Source organism: Phoenix dactylifera, unplaced genomic scaffold (genome assembly GCF_009389715.1).
Source record: "Phoenix dactylifera cultivar Barhee BC4 unplaced genomic scaffold, palm_55x_up_171113_PBpolish2nd_filt_p 000162F, whole genome shotgun sequence".
Classification (NCBI taxonomy): Eukaryota; Viridiplantae; Streptophyta; class Magnoliopsida; order Arecales; family Arecaceae; genus Phoenix; species Phoenix dactylifera.
Genome location: NW_024067705.1, coordinates 1,035,086 through 1,053,981, shown reverse-complemented (window position 1 = coordinate 1,053,981; position 18,896 = coordinate 1,035,086). Strand labels below are relative to the sequence as shown.

At 37.7% G+C, this 18,896-nt stretch overlaps 3 protein-coding genes across 3 annotated transcripts; 2 read left to right on the top strand and 1 right to left on the bottom strand.

Moving 5' to 3' along the window:
- Positions 1-8,611: 8,611 nt before the first annotated feature.
- LOC120105000 lies at positions 8,612-10,425 on the top strand. Its single transcript, XM_039117020.1, has one exon. It carries the CDS (start codon positions 8,992-8,994, stop codon positions 9,517-9,519), a length of 528 nt encoding a protein of 175 aa, XP_038972948.1. The 5' UTR covers positions 8,612-8,991; the 3' UTR covers positions 9,520-10,425.
- On the top strand, positions 9,658-11,995 carry LOC120104999 (NAP1-related protein 2-like). The gene is made up of 7 exons (XM_039117016.1): positions 9,658-9,669; positions 10,541-10,663; positions 10,782-10,832; positions 11,046-11,117; positions 11,226-11,334; positions 11,427-11,488; positions 11,953-11,995. The coding sequence occupies exons 1-6, from the start codon at positions 9,658-9,660 to the stop codon at positions 11,441-11,443; spliced, it is 384 nt and encodes a 127-aa protein (XP_038972944.1). The 3' UTR covers positions 11,444-11,488; positions 11,953-11,995.
- A 3,000-nt stretch (positions 11,996-14,995) lies between these two features.
- On the bottom strand, positions 14,996-18,121 carry LOC103703702 (endoglucanase 1-like). The gene is made up of 8 exons (XM_008786651.3): positions 17,667-18,121; positions 17,358-17,567; positions 17,079-17,279; positions 16,904-16,996; positions 16,658-16,819; positions 16,471-16,582; positions 16,229-16,392; positions 14,996-15,508 (listed from the first exon to the last, which is right to left on the bottom strand). Exons 1-8 carry the CDS (start codon positions 17,871-17,873, stop codon positions 15,176-15,178), a joined length of 1,482 nt encoding a protein of 493 aa, XP_008784873.2. The 5' UTR covers positions 17,874-18,121; the 3' UTR covers positions 14,996-15,175.
- Between the last annotated feature and the right edge of the window lie 775 nt (positions 18,122-18,896).

The window sequence follows — 18,896 nt, the reverse complement described above, 5'->3', positions numbered from 1 at the left end:
TGGATATAAATAGAATGGTTAAATTTTATGAATCACCAAAGATAAGATGTCACTAGGTGGAAGATAAGGTAAAACTTGTCAGCGTTGTCACTTTTGTTCCTCAAGTGTTGAATCTTGCTCATGTTAATAGCCATACACTAATTAATTGTTTAACCTATGGTGGGGCAGTGGAAAAGAGTTTTCTAAGAATTGAAATGTGAAACTGGAGCCTCGTGGATAGGGGCACTTGTGAGGTTTAATTTAATTGTAGAATAGAGAGATATTGAGCTCATTGTACTCCTTGTTCGCATCCTTCTTGTTCCATCTTCCTATGAAATTGGTTATGCTTAACGTATTAATTTGAAATGTCCGGTGCAGTCTCACTAATAAGCTATAGATAAACTTTAGCAAAACCATGTCAAACAAAATTCTGCATTGCTATTTAAACATCGTAAAGAAAACTTGAGTTTGCATCCTACTCAGAACTTGGGTTTTCCTTCGTCCACTGAAACAGATGTACTGGGTTCTACATTCTCTATTCTTCTTCATGCATATCCTCGCCCTGGAGCTCTAAATTGAAGTTTTTGGGCGCTCATTGTCTTGATGATGGCTCCCGCTAAACACATTCTGAACTGGAAGGAACTAGCAGCATGGCCTGGATCTTCATGCAACAATGGGCGATGTTCTTATTAAATTTCATAATGGAAGAACAGAGGGTTAGAGGCACCTTTCAAAAACCGTGGTCCACTTGAATCACTGTGCCATTATAGTTGCTGGAAAAAAGAATTCATACCTTCCATCCTTCACATTTTAATTAATCACGTGGTATGCATTACATGAGAATGTGGAAACTTGACCTGCCAATAAAGTATGTTTCAAATCCAACCTTCATCAGTGTTGCTAGAAATATTTCGACGAGCTACTCTTATTCTCATATATAACAGTCGTCGTAACATGTCGCTGCAGAAATATTCTGTCCTCTAATAGTACATTGCATGAGCCTTCACATGCTGTTATGTGACTATGCTAGCATGGCCACCACTGTCATACGCTGCTTATTGCATGCAATATATTTGCCAAGATCTACAAGTACGCCATTTTTTTTTCTTAATAACAATGCTCATGGCTTGAGGGAAAAAAGAAAATATAAAATTCATTTCTAAACTGGTTAATCCTTTTTTTTTCTTGATAAATCTAAACTATTTTTGTGAGGGCTAGCCTTATTGGACCGGCCTGTTGGCCTAACCCAACTTCCGAATGCGGCCTGAAGGCCCGTCCGAACCAAAACTAGGGTAGAGCCCTAGTTGAGCAGGGCAGAACCAAAACATGGCTTGCCGAAGCTCTTCGCTAAAGATTTTGTTGTTTTTTCTCTCCAAACACCGATTGCCATTTGCGCTGCCGCCACATCTGAATGCTGGTGGAAACCAGGTAAGGGCACGACCATCTTCGATTTACTCATCTCCTCCTTCTTCCGGACTATTTGAATCTTCGATTTCCGTCGGTGATCACTAGAATTTGGTTGAGAAGGGCAATGCCCTATTTTCCTCTGTTTCGGTAGATCAACCTATGTTTTTTTTGAATTCGGCTGTTTCGGCCGTTGGTGCTCATCGTTGGGCTCTTCCTCCAATCCACCGTAGTCGCAGAAAACCATGGCCGGAGCTCCGCCTATTAGGATGCTTGACTTCCGCAGTTAAAGGGGCCGGAGCTCCTATTTTAGTGGATTTGGTGCTGCCAGCCGCTAGTCGCCGCCGGCCGCATGGTGGCCGGCAGTGGGTCCCTGACCTGGGGCACCACTTGCATCCACCCTCTTTCTTTCTCTTTCTTGGTTAGAGAGAGAAGCTTGTTCTTTTTTCTCTCTCTTTCCCATACTTTCTCTCTCTTATTTTTCTCTCTCTACTTAGACTTTCTTTCTTTACTCTCTCTCATGGTAGTTGAATTCAGTAGGGACTCTTCATCGTGATTTTGAATTGACCATGGTTAAGGATCCGAATCTAGAGTCATCGGACGATGTCTCTGCTTCCACCCTGCCTCATGCCAAACAATGTTAGATTTGATTGCTTCGATTTTTATTAAATCATCTATGCTATAGTCGGAGCATGATTCTGAGTTTCGCTTTGATTAGATTGACCAAAGTGTTGGGCACTTCCGCTGAGCAAGCCCTGTGAGAGTGTTGGAATTTAAGGTTTTTATAATTATGATGAAATTTTGATGAAAAGTATAATCTTTGGATATTAGGCTCTGGGAAGAATTTTTAGAATTAATTAAATATGTTAGTTAAATTGCATTCGCAAGATAACTAATATTTTATTTTTTCTAAATTTATCAGCAATTATTAAATTATTATATTTATGACTTTGAGTGGTATTGTTCATGATGCATAAATTTGATGGATAGTATATTATTATATAATATATTATTTTAAAAAATTATGACGATATATGATTTTATTATGGATTTGATTGATTAATTTTGATACCTCATAATTTTAGAACTAGAATATGAAACTTAGAATTATTTGAATTTCAACTTGGCTATGTTGAGGACCCCGCCAATAGGGGTTAATATGTTGGCGCGTGATTTGTTCTAAAGGTTGGGTCTAAGATAATTAGTGACGTACCGCCAGTAGACCAGCCATCCTGAAGGACTTTGTTGCAAAATGATGCGCAACTCACCGTAAAAAAATTAGTCGGTGCTATGATCGTGCCACACGATGATGCGCTTATAGCTCAGAATCAATAAGATGATTTGAATATTTGAAAGAATTTGTATCTATGAACAAAATTTAGTAGTTTAAGAAAGATTTGATTCGTATATTAATGCTGTATATATGTTTATTTTCTGCAAATTATTATCTATTTGATTGTCTGATTTTGTTTAGTTAAAGTGATCATTGCTTACTGGGCTGTTTAGCTCATTATACAATTTTTTATTTTTTACGGATTCAGAGAACTAGAATAATCGAGGTTTTCAATATAGAAGAGCAACTAGCAAAACTTTGGCACAAATTATCTTAGAATAGAGTTGATTAAAATTGATTTATTATCCTAGAATATTGTTAGAATCGTAGATATTTAAATGTTGAGTTAGTTATTGAAATAAAGTGTGCACATTATTATTTAAATTGTTCTGCTGCATATTTATGAAATCATGTTAAGATGTCTTGCATGGTTGTGGAGAATGTTGCTTATGAGTATGCGGCGGCTGTCACAACCTTCGGTTTGTGAACTCATGTTAGGGGCATGACAATTATTATGGTATCAAAGCATAAGTGGATAAATTCTAAGATAAGAAAATTTGCATAAGATGACTGTAAGTAGGTAGACACTAGGAATATTGGGACGTACATCCATGTTGATTGTATTGTAAGGTGCTTTAAAGATTTTCTGTTAAACCTTTGTAATCATGTATGAAAAGCTTACGAGGAATTTATGATAAAATTATTTATAAGGTTTGAAACATTATGTAAGGTTGGACAATCTTGGAATCAAGTTATAATTAGTTAGATTTGTATCTAAATTAAGTGCAAAAGGATTGACCATAGAATAATATCATGCATTGTGATTATTTGTTATTTAAGTGAACTTTGAAAACTCAAAAATCAATATGGAGGTATATTATGATATTACTTAATTTTGAAATTAATTTGTTAGTGGCACGGTAGGATTTATTTATAATAAGTTATTTAAGATTTAGGACCATGAAAGATTTTTATGGTACCCGATTGGAATATTCTTCGAGCTTTGAATTTGTATATAGATTATGAATGAAACTAGCATGTAGAAAGAAAATATGCTTGGAGATACTGTAAAAATTTTATTTTTTTATTAAAGAATTGATTTTATTTGAGATCATAAAGTATTCATCTTGGTGAAATTATTAAAAATTTTTATCACCATCTTTAGATCCAAATAATAGATCTTATTTATGTCTACGGAGACTATGTGGTGTGTAATAAACTTTAACTCAAAGTTTGGGCTTATAGGTTGATCTAGAGATCTTTTGCCAATGTTTTTGAGGTTGCTAATGAAATCTAGTTTTGCATAAAGAATTTGATTTTTTGAGGCTTGCATGATTATCATAGAAGATTTTGATAAATGCTAAATATCTTAATGAAGAAAACTCTAGGTGAGATGACTGAGTTGATTTTACTCATATCTATTGATTTAAGGTCTTCTAATTTGGTAGAGCATTGAGAATTTTTTTTTGGTTGTTTTACTTGTAGCAGTTTGATTTGAAATTGTCTAATTGAGTTGATAAGAGAATTAAGATTCAATTCATTTTGAATTATAGTAACTAGACTATATAATGGTTTTGAATGTATCAATTAACTGGAGGGTTAATCTAGATGGATGTGTTGGAGGTAAATTAGGGGACGAGAATCCAAAGTTTCTTTTTGGGCTTTACTTGGAAATTAAAATTTTGGATTTCTTTAGTTCATAATACATAGTAGTATTTTGATAAAAAAAATATTAGTGAATCCAAAGAATTTTGGTGGTTTGAATTAGAGTGCGCAGCAAAAATGTAGTGGTCTGAATTATTTTAAGTTGGTCAAAAGTATTATCTCTTTGATTTGGTAAATTTTAATAACAAAAGACTTGATCTGTTTTCTTGTGTGGTAAGATTTCTTTGAGAAACGAAAGAAAAATATTCTAATTTTTGGATGTCGATGCACTATCTTAGGTTCTCCAATTGTATATCGTGCTCATGAAATTCTTAGCATCTTGAGACTAGAATTAATGGATCATTGATTTTTGATCTTGGATATGGAATATTTTGGTGTAGACCTTTTTCCTCCTAAATCTAAAGCTTGTACTTCTTCAGTTTAATATCAATCCTCTATTTGATTGAAAGAGGCTGAGGTTATCTATCAACCTTGATGAATATTTTACTAGGGGCGGCTTAGAGTTGATTATGATCTAATCTTGTGATAGATCGATTAATCAAGAGTAGTTGATATTTTGACAAAGAAACTTCTTGTTCTTATTCGGAATTAAGACATTTTTTTTCGTTTATAAGAGAGAAGTTTGATTTATATCATCTATAGAAAGAATCAAGATTGGAGATATGGACTTTATTCTTCTGATAAGATCTAATGATGAAGTTGTATTGATATTGAGGATGAGATTAGAATTATGTGTCTCTAACTTTTTGAAAGCTGAAAAAAAAATCGAGGATGAAATTTTTAAAGGAGGGGAGAATGTGAGGCCTAGCCTTATTGGGCCCAGCTTTGAGACGCAGCCCGAAGGCCAGTCCGAACCAGAACCAAGGCAGAGCCATAGTTGAGCAGGGCAGAGGAGGATGAGTTCTCCTCCTCCTCGGACTCTATCGAAGAATAGGGCTTCCTAGTCTCTGGTTTATTTAAGCTCCTCCTCATCCTCCCTATCCCCCCACTGGAGGTCCAACCGTGATCGAAGTTCTTCGTCGGAAATCCTAGTCTTCGATCTATTTAAGCTCCTCCCCATCCTCCCCATCTTCCCACCAGAGGTCCAACCTCGATCGAAGCTTTTTGTCAGAGATTTTGTCATTTTTTTCTCTCCAAACACCAATTGTCATTTGCGCCGCCACCGCATTTGAATACTGCCAGAAACCAACTAAGGGCTCGGCCATCTTCGATTTACTCATCCCCTTCTTCAGGACTATTTGAATCTTTGATTTCTGCCGGTGATCACTAGAATTTGGTCGAGAAGGGAAACACTCTATCTATCTCTATTTTAGTAGATCGACCCATATCTTTCTTGAATTTGGCTGTTTCAGCCACCGATGCTCATCACTGGGCTCTTCCTCCAATCCCTCGCTGTGGAAGGAGACCATGGCCGGAGCTTTTGCCATTGGGATGCTTGATTTCTGTGGTTAAAGGGGTCAAAACCCCTTTTTTGGTGGATTTGGTGCTGCCGGCCGCTTGCTGGCTGGCCTTGGGTCTCTAACCCTAGGCACCACCTGCAACCATCCTCTTTCTTCCTCTTTCTTGGTTAGAGGGTGAAAGAATCTTGTTCTTTTTTCTCTCTCTTCTTTTTTCTCCCTTTTCTTGTCTCTTATTTTTTTTCTATACCTATACTTTCTCTCTCTACTTTCTCTCTCTACTTTTTCTAAGATAGTTGGATCCAGTAGGGACTCTTCACAGTGAATTTGAATTGACTTTGGTGAAGGATCCTGATCCAGGGTTGTTGGCGGCGTGTCAGCCCCCACCTTACCCCAACCGAACACTGTTTGATTTGATTGCCCTGATCTTTATTGAACCATCTGTGTTCTAGTTCGAGCATGATTTGATGTATTTAACTTTGATTGGACCGATTGGGGTGTTGGGCACTCCCGCTCGCTTGGTCAACCCTGTGAAGGTATTGGAATTTAAGGTTTTTATAATTATGATGAAATTTTAATGAAAAGTATAATTTTTGGATACAAGGCCCTAAGAAGGATTTTCAGAATTAATTGGATATGTTAGTTGGATTGCGTTCGCAAAGTAAGTAATATTTTATTTTTTCTAAATTTATCAACAATCATTAAATTATTATATTTATGATTCTTAGTGGTATTATTCATGATGCATGAATTTGTTGGATAGTATATTATTATATAGAAAATTATGACGATATATAATCTTATTAAGGATTTGATTGATTGATTTTGATACCTTATAATTTTAGAACTAGAATATGAAACCTAGAACTATTTAAATTTCGATCTAGCTATGTTGAGGACCCCACCAATGGGGGCTAATACGTTGGCACATGATTTGTCCTGAAGATTGTGTCTAAGAAGATTAGTGATATACCGCTAGAGGACTAGTGGTCCTGAAGAATTTTGTTGCAAGATGATGCACAACTCACCGCAAGAAGATTAGTCGGTGTTATGACCTTGCCACAGGATGATGTGGTCATAGCTTAGGATTGATATGATGATTTGAATATTTGAAAGAATTTGAATCCATAAACAGAATTTAATATTTTAAGAAAGATTTGATTTATATATTAGTATTATATATATGCTTATTTTTTGTAAATTATTATCTATTTGATAGCATGATTTTGTTTAGTTAAAGTGATCATTACTTACTAGCCTGTCTAGCTCATTATACGATTTTTTTTTAACTGATTCAGGAACTATCCTGATCGAAGTTTTTAATATGGGAGAACGACTAGCAGAACTTTGGCATAAATTATCTTAGAACAGATTTTATTTAAATTGATGTACTATCCTAGAATATTGTTTGAATCGTGAGACATTTAAATATTGAGCTATTTATTAAAATAAAGTTTGTACATTATTATTTAAAATGTTCCACTGCATATTATGAGATCATGTTGAGATGCCCTACATGCTTGTAGGGAGGGTTTCCTATGAGTATGTGGCGGTTGTTATGACCTCTGGTTTGTGAACTCGGGTTGGAGGCGTGACAATTTTAATTTTTATTTAGATGATCCTTCTCTTTTGGTCTATCATCCTATCCCTTATTTTGTTGTTATCATGGACCTATAGCAAGTCAAAAAGAAAATAAAGTAATAAATAAATAAAAAGAAGTAATTTAGTACTATAATTAGACAATTATAATGTGATGCCTCAACCTCGTCATCTGGGTTGACTATGTAATATGGCCACATGAATCCTAGAACGATGCTTAGAGATTATGCAAGGTCTAAAATAAATAAATTCCAATAATTTCACAATTTTAAATCAACAATTAATAACCAATTAATTCAACTAAATAAATCCATTGTGAACAAATATCCAAGTTGTTCAATTACACTAATTTTTAGATGTTCATCAACATCAAAGAGTAAACTAACTCACTCTTAAGCTCGTACTCCATGCCCCACCCGTCCATAACTAAGTACCATGTGTCTTTAGAAAAAAGAAAGAGATAGATATGAGCTTTTCTAGCCCAGTAAGATTTCCACATAGTCACATTTTATAATAATAAACAAGAAAAGTAATAAATAATTTGATGTAAATTTCATGCCATAAATTAGTATAATTGCAAAATGAGCATGTAACACATCTTTAAAATTCAACAAATCACATCAAATAGTTTTCTTAAAATAGCTTATATTGAATTCGGTAGCATCTAGGTTCTCAGTTTTGGACTATAATAACCATGTTTCTGGCCCGTGGTGGGGCATCAACAGTACCACATTTTCTGCTCATGTGGAAAATCAACAGTACCATATTTTTTGTCTGTGACAGGCATCAACAGTACCACATTTCTGGTCTATGGTGAGGCATCAATAATGTGGCTAGTCCACCACAACCAATCATGCAGATTTACAATCTATAACATGCTGAATATAACTAAACATCACACTCTTTCACAAAATTCGATACACACAAATAACCAAGTCTACAGATATCAAAATTAGTAATACATGATACATTCATCCATAAAAGATCCCTATACACTTAACAATTGAGTATATACTACGCAATCATCATATACCATATAAAGCACAATCATTGGTGCACAAAATAATTATATATAAATAAAGGTAATTAATGAACAGGAATTTTTATCTATATTTCTGACAAAACTTAATCCATACCTTCCATGGAAACCGGTGTCAAGAACCTGCTCGACGTTCTCCTGTCCCACTGATCGTTCCCTATAGTACCGAATGCATTACACTACAACAAAAAAAGATTTTTGCCGACTTTGTATTGCCGACGCTAGTTAAAAGCGTCGGCGATTTTTTTTGTTGGGACAGTAACCACCGACGCTTCTGGGAAGCGTCGGTAAAAAAGCTTCCAGCGACGCTTTTTTTAAGCGTCGGCGTCTGGGCGCATTACCGACGCTTATAAGCGTCGGAATATTTAAACACCGACGCTGTTATGCGTCGGCATAACGGAAGAACACGACGACGCTTATAAGCGTCGTCGGACTTCATTCCTCCCGCATACCCCCTCCCTCTAAAGCCCTAAATCCCCCGACCGACTCCCTCTCTTCTCAACCCTTTTCACCGATCTCATCCATTCTCCTCCGCCGAGCGCTCTCCGTCGTCGCGATGGGGGGAGTCGCTGCTGATGCGGGCATTGAGCAAGCGGCGGACGTGGGTCTTCCTCTTCCTCGTCGTCTACTCCCTCCTCCTCTCCTCCTCCTGGAACCTCCTCCTCTCCATCCGCTCCTGGTACAACTCGGCGGCCGCCTCCGCCTCCTCCCGCGCCGCCGCCGGCTGGAAGGCCCTCTACGCCTCCGTGCTCTACGGAGGGGTCTTCGGCCTGCTCTCCATGGGGGCGGCGCTGGCCGTGGCGGTGCCGGCCACGTTGGTCACCTGGATCACGATCCTCGTGCTGCTCGCCTTCGCCGGGAAGCCCCGACGGGCGCTCGTCACCGACGGCCGTCGGATCACCGCCGACATCGCCGGTTTCGCGCTCAAGATCCTCCTCCGAGAGGGAAACCTCGTCGCTGTCGTCGGCGCCGTCCTCAGCTTCGTTGCCCTCCTCCTCCGACGGAGACGAGGCGGAGCTGAGGACCAAGGTTTTTGTTCTATCATTGCATCTCCAGAGTCTTTCAGAATATTTCGTCTAAATCATTACATTTTTTTTTCATAATCTATAAAATTTGGATTTATAGCTGTACCTTGTCTATTTTGTGTTAATGCTTTTTGGTGGATAGCTATATTCTTCCTTAATTCCTGGGATTTTCTTCATTTACTTCTTGCTGTTGTCACTAGAATCCGAGGATAAAGTATGGCCTTGGATGTCTCTCATCTAATTCTATGTAATTCTCTTTTTCTTGGAGTTAACCTTTTCTTTTGTTGCTTTTGATTGACCGAAATTGGTCCATTGCATTGTTATTGCTTGAAGGTCTTTCCTCTGCTCTTTTGGTGTGCTTTTGAGGTTTAATTGTTTTGGGTGGGAAAAATTGTGTTACAAGCTCATGATTAATAGATAACAAGATTGTTCTCTTGTATTTCCCTCCTTCCCACCATTTGTGTTACTCGATCTATTGTTCTGCTTCTTTATTTAGCTGACTGAGCTCTTTTTGCTTATTTTTCACTGAAATTGTGCCTCCCGTTATTATCTTGTTTAAAGCATTACTGAATGTTTTGAACTCTGATTTGATAACTCACTGGTGATATGGAACATTGAATGGAGATTTGTAGGAGATTTTTGGCCCAACACATACTCGTATGTTGACAGGGCTTTACACATATGGTGTCTTTTTATCCTTATGTTTGCACCAATAATGTGGCTTACATGTTCTTCATGTGATCTAAGAACTAGATCAGTTTCATGAGTGAACAATGGCTAGGCCTTTGACTGACATGTGAGCCTTGCAGTCAAGTTTTAGGCATGTCATGTGGTTTTTTGTCTTTCTCAATGTTGGAGAAGAGAATGGCCAAACCAGCTACCGCACAAAGTGTTCTGAATTTTTACTTGTAGAATTTTAAGGCTCACCAAAATTGTCTGTAGTAGAGTTTCTGTCCAACATAATCTCTACCACGATTTAAGTAGAAATTTCTTTTTTACTCTCATAGTATTTCTTTTTTACTCTCATAGTATTTTTACTTGTAGAGTTGTCGGCCTGTTGCCTGTGTCTGCCATATGCTCGTCTCATTCATGACTGTAGGTTAATGAGGAAGCAAGTGATAAAGTTTTGGAGGTGGAACAGAAATATAATGAGATTCGAAGACCTGTCTACGTTAAACGGAATGAGATCATCCAATCCATTCCAGACTTTTGGTTAACTGCGGTTCGTAATCTCTCTTTTTTTAGTAATTATATATTTAAGCTACAACCTCTTTTTTGGAACATTCTCATCTAATAGTTTTTCTTTTTTGTATTTTTGTGTGTAATGTTTAACTCTTTAGTTCCTGAGTCATCCTGCTCTTAGCGATCTTCTGACAGAGGAAGACCAAAAGGTATGCATGCTGTTATTTTTGAAACATGCTGTGTTCAAACTAAGTGTGGTGGAAATTGTTACTCCATCCAGAATAAATATATTAACTATATCAATTAGAGATATCATTCTAGGACCTTTGTCAGCTTCTTCTGGATTTATCTGATGTCTGGTATTACTTGGAACCCATTATAGATTTCCAGGTGCTTGTGTTAATAAAGTTCCTTTGATGCAAATTTTCAAGTATTTGGTTTCATTGGACGTTGAAGATTGTCAAGATTTGAAGTCAGGCTACTCCATTATATTTGTGAGATGTTGTTTGTTTTTGACGAAATAGCCATTCTGTTGCTATGAATAAGTATATTCTTGTGATTTATTACCTTTAATCAATTGACTGGGTGTTTGTAATGTATAGAACTTCTCTCCTAACCCATATTTTGAAGACACAAAGCTTGTGAAGACTTATTCCTTCACTGAGGAAGGAGTGGCTAATATAACCGGTACGACTATCAAGTGGAAGGAGGGTATCGTAAGGTTATTATCTTATGCGGTAATCATTGATATTTTTCTGAGTCAGGTATTAGTTTTAATATTTGTTTCTCATAATATCTTGTAGGAGATTGCCAATGGTAATGGTCATGAGAAGAAGGGAAGCAAGCGACCTTTTACTGAGGAAAGGTTGGCTTTAGTACCATGTAATCTTGTTTTATAAGCAGTTGCTGGATATTTAACTGATTTTGTCACGTTGAGTATCTGATAATTTATGATAATTCTGCTGTTGTTGCTTTCAATATTAGGATTATTCATGTTTATGTATATCATATGCATATTCTTTCCAAGTAGATCGCCGTTCACATTTCCCTCCTAGTTCTTCTTAGAAGACCAGGAATCTTATTTTTGCTATGGCTATGGCTATGGCATGCAAGCAGTCAAGGACTCCATAGTGCATATACAATGTGTAGGTTGCATATACAGACAATATGCAATTTGTATCAACATCCATGTAGTGCCCCAGCATGAAATCCATCAAAGGCCAGCCTTCTTAAGTCCTTCCTTCAACATGCATATAAATAAGTATCATATTTTTTTGAAGAGCTTAATAAATTTTGTATTCTTAACTTCTTAAGGTTTTTTTATTACAGGTTCCTGATACTTCATCTGCTCGTAGAAATGGTGACTCCGTTGATCCCTGAAGCTTTTATTTTGGAGTTTTATATGCATTTTTTTATGCTTTTTGAAGTACATTGCAAATGTAAATTGACAGTATGAATGTAATTTGACAATATGAATGTAATTTGACAAAATGAATGTTTTGATAAATATGTTTGATTGTGCTATGAGTATAATCTCGTTTAGTGTGAATGCCTTTGATTTTGTAAACAGAGTTTTAAAAAAAAAAATTTAAATTTTTTTTAAAAAAAATTATACTCTAACGACGCTTTAAAGCGTCGTTAAAATCCCGGTGTTTTAACTATTACCGACGCTTTAAAGCGTCGGTAGGTTTGACTTTAACGACGCTTTAAAGCGTCGCTAGTTACCGACGCTAAAAAGCGTCGCTAAATTGCAATTAGCGACGATTAAGCGTCGCTAAATTGTACGTTACCGACGCTAAAAAGCGTCGCTAATGACCGACGCTTTGCAAAGCGTCGGAAAATTATTTATCCACTGCAACATAGGCGACGCTTTACCGACGCTTGGGATAGCGTCGGGATGGTTTTTACCGACGCTTAAAAGCGTCGCTAATGGCCAAAAAAAGCGTCGCTAATGCCCAATTTTCTTATAGTGTTATTAAAATAAAAACCATCAACTAAAATCAACTACCTAGAACTCTCTACTGGGATTCACCGGTGATCTACCCCTGATTCTCTCTTCGGCCCAACTAGAGAGAGAGAGGTTTGAGAGAGGAGAAAGCAAGAGAGAGAGGAAAGAGAAGAGAGAGAAAGCTTTCTTCTCTTTCTCAAAATAGGGGAGACATCTCCCTCCCTCTCTTTCTCAACCTATGCCATGGAGGAGCCAATGGATGGTGGTAGATTACAATAGCCCCCGGTAGCGTCGACGGCGATGGCGACAGCCCCGAGCAAGAGCCGCGGCCAGCGGTGGTCAGCAAAAACCAAGGAAGAAGAAGATATAGGGACTACCTTGCTTCATGCCATCCGGCAGCTCGTCGACCGAAATAAAGCGGCGACCGCGACTAGAAGACCCAAAAAAAGAAAAGAAGAAGGGCAGCTTGCTCTTTACCTTAGTTCGACAAGGCCAACAGGGTAATCCGGAGATCCTTTTTGGATCGCATAGAGCTCTCGGTTTCGGGCGCGAACGGAGAGAAGACTCCCAACCAGTCTCTTCCTCCCCGCCCCTCACGTGCAACGCACGTTCAAAGCCCAAGGCCCCAGCCTCTTCAGGCTGACCCACTAGCCCAAGAGATATTGGGCTATCACGTACATGTAAAGAAATGAGTTAGAACAAAAATCAAAATTCAGCTAAGTTTTCTAGTCTGTTGTTCCATTCATCTATTTTTTTCTCCCTTTCCCTTATTATTATTATTATTATTATAAGGACAAGGAGAGAAATTTGATATGTATTTTTTTTTAATAAGAAATTCTAGTTCCAATAATAAGCCTTTGTGCGCCTGTTATGGCAATTCCAGCTTATTTGCTTGTGCTAGTTTCATTGTTATGCATTTAACTCTGTAAGAGGATGTCCTGTAAGTCTCAGAACTTGTTGGATTATTTTAAAAAGCAAGGAGAATTAGCTCCACTTTGGATGCAGAGTGGAACACATTGCTGATAATGGCGTCTTAGAACATGAAGGACATCAAAATAAAGTCTTTGTTTCGAAAAAAGAGTTCATCTCTCTATCTTTTCTAGAAGATTTAGTTACTCTTCTTCTGTAGGATTGGATGAGGACAATCCCTTTTAAACTCAAGAGAGGCTAATCTTTTTTTCATTATTTTAGTTTGGGATAAACGGCAATGTAGGCAAGTGAATTCTGTTTGGTTTATTATTTTGGTGTAGATATATGTTAGTTTTTACGTTTTTTCTCCCTTATGAGGAAGCTATTTACACTTTCGTTTTTCCTTTATGACAACATATACTTTTCATTCCCTATTTTCATTCCTTTATTATAATTATACTTTTCATTCCTTCAAGAAAAGTTGAGTTGGATACCCTTGGATTTTTTTTAAAAGAAAAGGTCCATCACCATCTTGCTATGTGTAAATAAAGGATTATTCATACTGCGTTATATTTCGTGATCCAGCGTTGTCTCTGAATGAGCTTTATTGTGAATTAGCTGTTCTAGATGTTATGCAAAACTTATGTCGAATATTGTAGGGAAAACTCTCCATTTACTCGAAGATTTTTCTTTACCAAAATGATTCTTTCTTCAACATATTATTCACCAATTATGCAAGAATTCGTCATGTTCAAGAAATTTTCATGAACTATTCATGGCTTACAAGGTGAATTGATTGTGAAGTGTAAGACAGCTGATGTCAATCAAATATCTCTGGAGTTTCATAAAATTCCTAACGAATATGTAGGAGAATGGTTAAATCATCTATTTTTGATGCTGATGACATCTCAACAAATAATACAGGAGGAGGCTACTACTTTCAAAGCCGTTCTCTGGAAGATCAGAGTAAATAGTATGTTGTAATGGGGTTCAAGAGTATTTGCTTGTTTTGTTTTTCTTTCTCAGGTTGGTTGCGTGTATAACTTTATAAATATCTATTTACAGCGTATGCTTATAAAGTATTTTTTTTTTTTGCATATCTATCCTCACAAATTTACTATTTGCATGTGTTCTCATATAAATTGTTTCTCTTTGCATGCCAACCTTTTATACATGCAAAAATATAATTTATAAAGGTACATATAAAAATAGTAAATTTTTGAGGATATGCATGTAATTTTAGATATATGTATGTGAAAAAATAATTTATGAGGGTATACATATAAAGAATCTTTCTGATTTTCTCTCTTACTACGTTTTTTTTTTTTTTTTTTTTGATCATAACTACGATTTCTTTTATTTTATACGTTTTACTTTGCTTTTCTTAACTTCACAAAAAAAGAAAGAAAAAAAGAAAAATAATGAATTTGCTTATCATTTTATTATTTTCTACTTGTTATGTTTGATCTTGATGCATGCAAATACACACCCATGCATATACGGAAAGGGAAGATGTTGGGGATAGAATAATAGGCATCTTAGTCCACTCGAGTGACCAAACAGCAAAGAAATGCTAAACCGAAATATTCCAATACTTGTACATGGTCAGGGGAGTCCAGGATTCTCACATCCCACTTCACCATGCCTCACAAATTCTACAATGGCCGCTCTGTTGCTTGGGAGCCATGCTATAACTCAGGCCACATTCTGCGTCCCAGCAAAGAAAGCTAGAGCACCAACCATGGGGGCATTGATGTAAGTAGCCGGTTCGGTCTGCTGGTAGTTGTTCCGGTCATCGGAGAAGCCATCGTTGCCATCCGGGCCACCAAGCACAGCTCCTACAAGAACGTTTGGATTCGGAGAGCCTGAATACAAGTACTGAAATCCGTCGTTGCAAGAGACATGGCCCGGGTGGGCATGCACAGAGGGAATTGAAGAGCCACGATGGTGAACATGCAGTGGATACCGCTCCCCAAATCCAACCATATACGACATCTTTGCCGGATTCTGGCCCAATATGTAATCAACCTGGTGTTTCAGAAAATCCTCGAAAAAATCAGACTCATGCACCGTGACAAGTATAGCATTTGGAAAGGAATATTCAGAGACTAAGATTGAAAATTTGGAAAAAAAAAAAAGATGTCAAAAGTTGAAAAGAAATTTGAATGATGACGAGTAATGAAGTATTTGACATGGTTTAATACTGTTAAATCTTATTTTAAAACAATATAAGATTAACAAAATGTGAATGTATTCATTCACTGGAAAACAAGTATCAGAGTGGTTTTTAAGGCCGGCAGTTCCTCATTGAGTGGCTGAAGCAAAGATGAGTAAGAGACTTCAGTGAATATATTTAAAAAATGTGAAGACAATTGATAACTAAAATACTATTTTTAACTTAAGCTAATTAATGGGGGAATCACCTATCACTTGGTGCCTGTTGTTGATACAAACTGATATTACTTAGTAAAAACAACATCATCAGCAGCAAAAGCACAAAAGCGTTCTTAATTTATAATTGATAAATATTTTCTTGAATTACTTGTTAATAATTCATATATAATTGTAAAATCTGTGAGTAATTAAAGAACTCTTGTTAGATTAATTTATCACAAGTATTTGAGAGGCACATAGCCAAGGAACAAATCAACAATAACTCAAGAATTTTCAGTAATTCAGATATGCTCTCTAGTGTTGGGAGAAAAAATAATGCTAGCTTGAGATATTGTTACTGTTCTTCCGATGTACCTGTTTCTTAGCTAGTGAGGTAAGTTGAGGGGCAGTGATCTTTGAAGTCCCACACGAGACTGATCCCCCATTGGAGTTGAGGTACTTGGCATAGGTGAGAAGAAGAAAGGTAGCAGATGTGACATACTGCAGGTTGCTCTCTCCTTCCTTGTAGAGCAGCCCCCCTGTTGGTGAAAGTAGCGAAGTTAGTTCTGTTCGGAAGAACAAGGTCATCGAAGAGGAGTGCCGAAAAAAAGATTGACCTGGAGTATATTGGGCTTGGAAACCATTTGCTCCTGGGACCAGAGAACAAATATAGTTGTCTGAATGAACTTTGTATAGCTCTAGCTGTTGAATCCTGTTCCGCAAGAAGCCCTGTAGAGATAAAAAATAAAGCATTCATGCTACTCTTCTCGGAGAGATGGGAGAGTACGGTGAGAGCTACGACACCTGGGACAGAAGAACTTTGGTGCCGGGTCGCTTGTCGTCCCAACTGAAAGAGTACGTATCATCTCCTGCCCCCAATGTATTGCCATTCGAACTTACATATGACAGGAATGAAGCATTCCTTGATGCCAGATAAAGCCATGATGCTCCCCACAGGAGCTCATCCTGATCCCAAATTTTTATCAGTTATCAAAATTATTCGAAAAGGCTGGCTAAAGCTAAGATTTACTAGTAGTTTGAACCCCTTACATCATAACCAGAGTAGGAGCAGTAGAATGGGCAGACAACCGAGCTAAGAGAATCACTGTACTTTCCCCTGTACCGGTTGGCAAAATCAAAGACCTGCATCAAAAGAATCACCCTCTTGTATTAATCATAACATATGAACTGCATCCGAATTATATAGCTGAGGGAGTGCCGTTACTTTCGCAGCAGTTTGAAGCAACTTGGCAGAGTAAGCAGGGTCGGTGCGTCGGAAAACAGTGGAAGCTGCAGCTAATGCTGCAGCAGTCTCCGCCGCGACATCTGAACCGGGATTCTGGCTCGTTACCTTGTACGCATTGCGAGCCGTGTCCATGTCTTCAGGCCTCTCCCAGCAGTGATGATCCTGGTTCGGGTCTGAGACCTGTAATGCAAGATGATATAAGACAGTCATGTTCATGCCATTAGCTGTGTTGGTTGATATGCTGTTCTTGTTGATCACCTGAACATAGAGAGTGTCAGGAGCTGCAGTGGCTGCTTTAAGGAGGTAATCTGCGCCCCAACGGACTGCATCCCTGGCATAGTTAATTTGTCTACCCATCTGGTCCCCGAACTCGATAACACTCCATGCCAGCATTGTGGTGGTGAATGCCATTGGCAGGCCAAACTTCACGTTGTCGCCGGCGTCGTAGTAGCCACCAACCAAGTCCACCTGAAAGGCCAATGCATGCATGGATGTTAACAATAACAACTTCACATTATGTGAGTAGGAGAAGCTCCAACTTTATTGAACATTTTGTGGAGCCTATACATGGTCAGTGGAGCCGTCGGACAAGCCCGAGTGCCCTCTCCATGTCAGACGCTGGTTGGCGGGCAGTTTCCCCGACCGCTGCCCCTCGAAGAAGAGGATTGACTTCTCGAGAGCATCGGCATAATTCAAGGTGGTGGCAGAGGCAGAGGGAAAGATCAAACAGAGTGAGATGAACAATAAGCATATGATATTGAGCTCCATCTTCATTAGTGGTGGTGTGTAATATATTACTTGACACCACTAGAAAATGGAGATTGGATAGGGCTGAGTTGGTGTGGGGAATTGATGGTTTGGGGTTGCAAATTTATAGTGGAGGAAGAGGGAGAGATGCTGGGGTGAGATGACCGTTAGTCGTTGGAAGCCACGGAACAAACGGCATGGGTTTCGGGACTGGCTCATGCTGTTCACTGAATCAGCTCCGGAAAACCGGACATTAGAATCAAGGTCGGGGGAGGAAAGAATTGTTTTGACTCTAAGGCCTCTTTAGCCAGAACGCATACTATCTTTTCTTTTAGTTAGATTACACCCTTTTAGATTTTGCCATACGCAACCTCTAGAATATCCTTCATTAGATGTTCATTCTGAGATTCAGATATGATGAATCTTTACAAGGAAAGGAATATTTCATCATATCCCTACTTATAACTAAGTACAATGAAGGGATGTGATGAGAAAAACTCAGAGGCATCTGACGTTGATGGTATCTTCTTCGTATCTTAAGGTGAAATTGCTTTCTGTCCATATTGGAGAATTAATCATATATTACTGATAGTATACAAGGCGAATATGATAGATCTCAGCTTAATTATTAAGGAGTCTAGCCATGCATTAATTCTAGAGGTTGAACAAACTTTAGTCTGATATCATAAAGTTTTCTACTGATGAAGTCGAAAAAGGAGAGCCCAGTCATTTGTTTGCAAACCAAAGAATCAGCCTACGACCAATCCAACATAAGAGGATAGTGATCAAGTTACAGAATCAACTTTATATGGATAGTTTCTATCTTGCACATCATTCTTTCTAAGAAAGATCAATTATAAAAACTAATTGACAAGTCTTATATAGATGATTAAATTTTTAACTTTTCTGTTGAGAAAAATCCAGAATGGCGATGACTAAAATGTTTCCATATATGGTGTCATTCTCATGCAAATCGAATACCTTTGCAAATTAGATGAATCTTGTGCTTTAATATTTTATACAAGAATTATATATGCTATACAAAATTAT

Coding starts and splice junctions, on each gene's coding strand:
- LOC120104999 (XM_039117016.1), top strand. Junction 10,664..10,781: donor CAGACTTTTGGTTAACTGCG/GTTCGTAATCTC, acceptor TTAACTCTTTAG/TTCCTGAGTCATCCTGCTCT. Junction 11,118..11,225: donor CAGGCTACTCCATTATATTT/GTGAGATGTTGT, acceptor TGTAATGTATAG/AACTTCTCTCCTAACCCATA.
- LOC103703702 (XM_008786651.3), bottom strand. CDS start 17,873: ATGAAGATGGAGCTCAATATCATATGCTTATTGTTCATCTCACTCTGT. Junction 17,568..17,666: donor CCGACGGCTCCACTGACCAT/GTATAGGCTCCA, acceptor TTGGCCTTTCAG/GTGGACTTGGTTGGTGGCTA. Junction 16,583..16,657: donor CCAAAGTTCTTCTGTCCCAG/GTGTCGTAGCTC, acceptor TTATCTCTACAG/GGCTTCTTGCGGAACAGGAT.
- LOC120105000 (XM_039117020.1), top strand. CDS start 8,992: ATGCGGGCATTGAGCAAGCGGCGGACGTGGGTCTTCCTCTTCCTCGTC.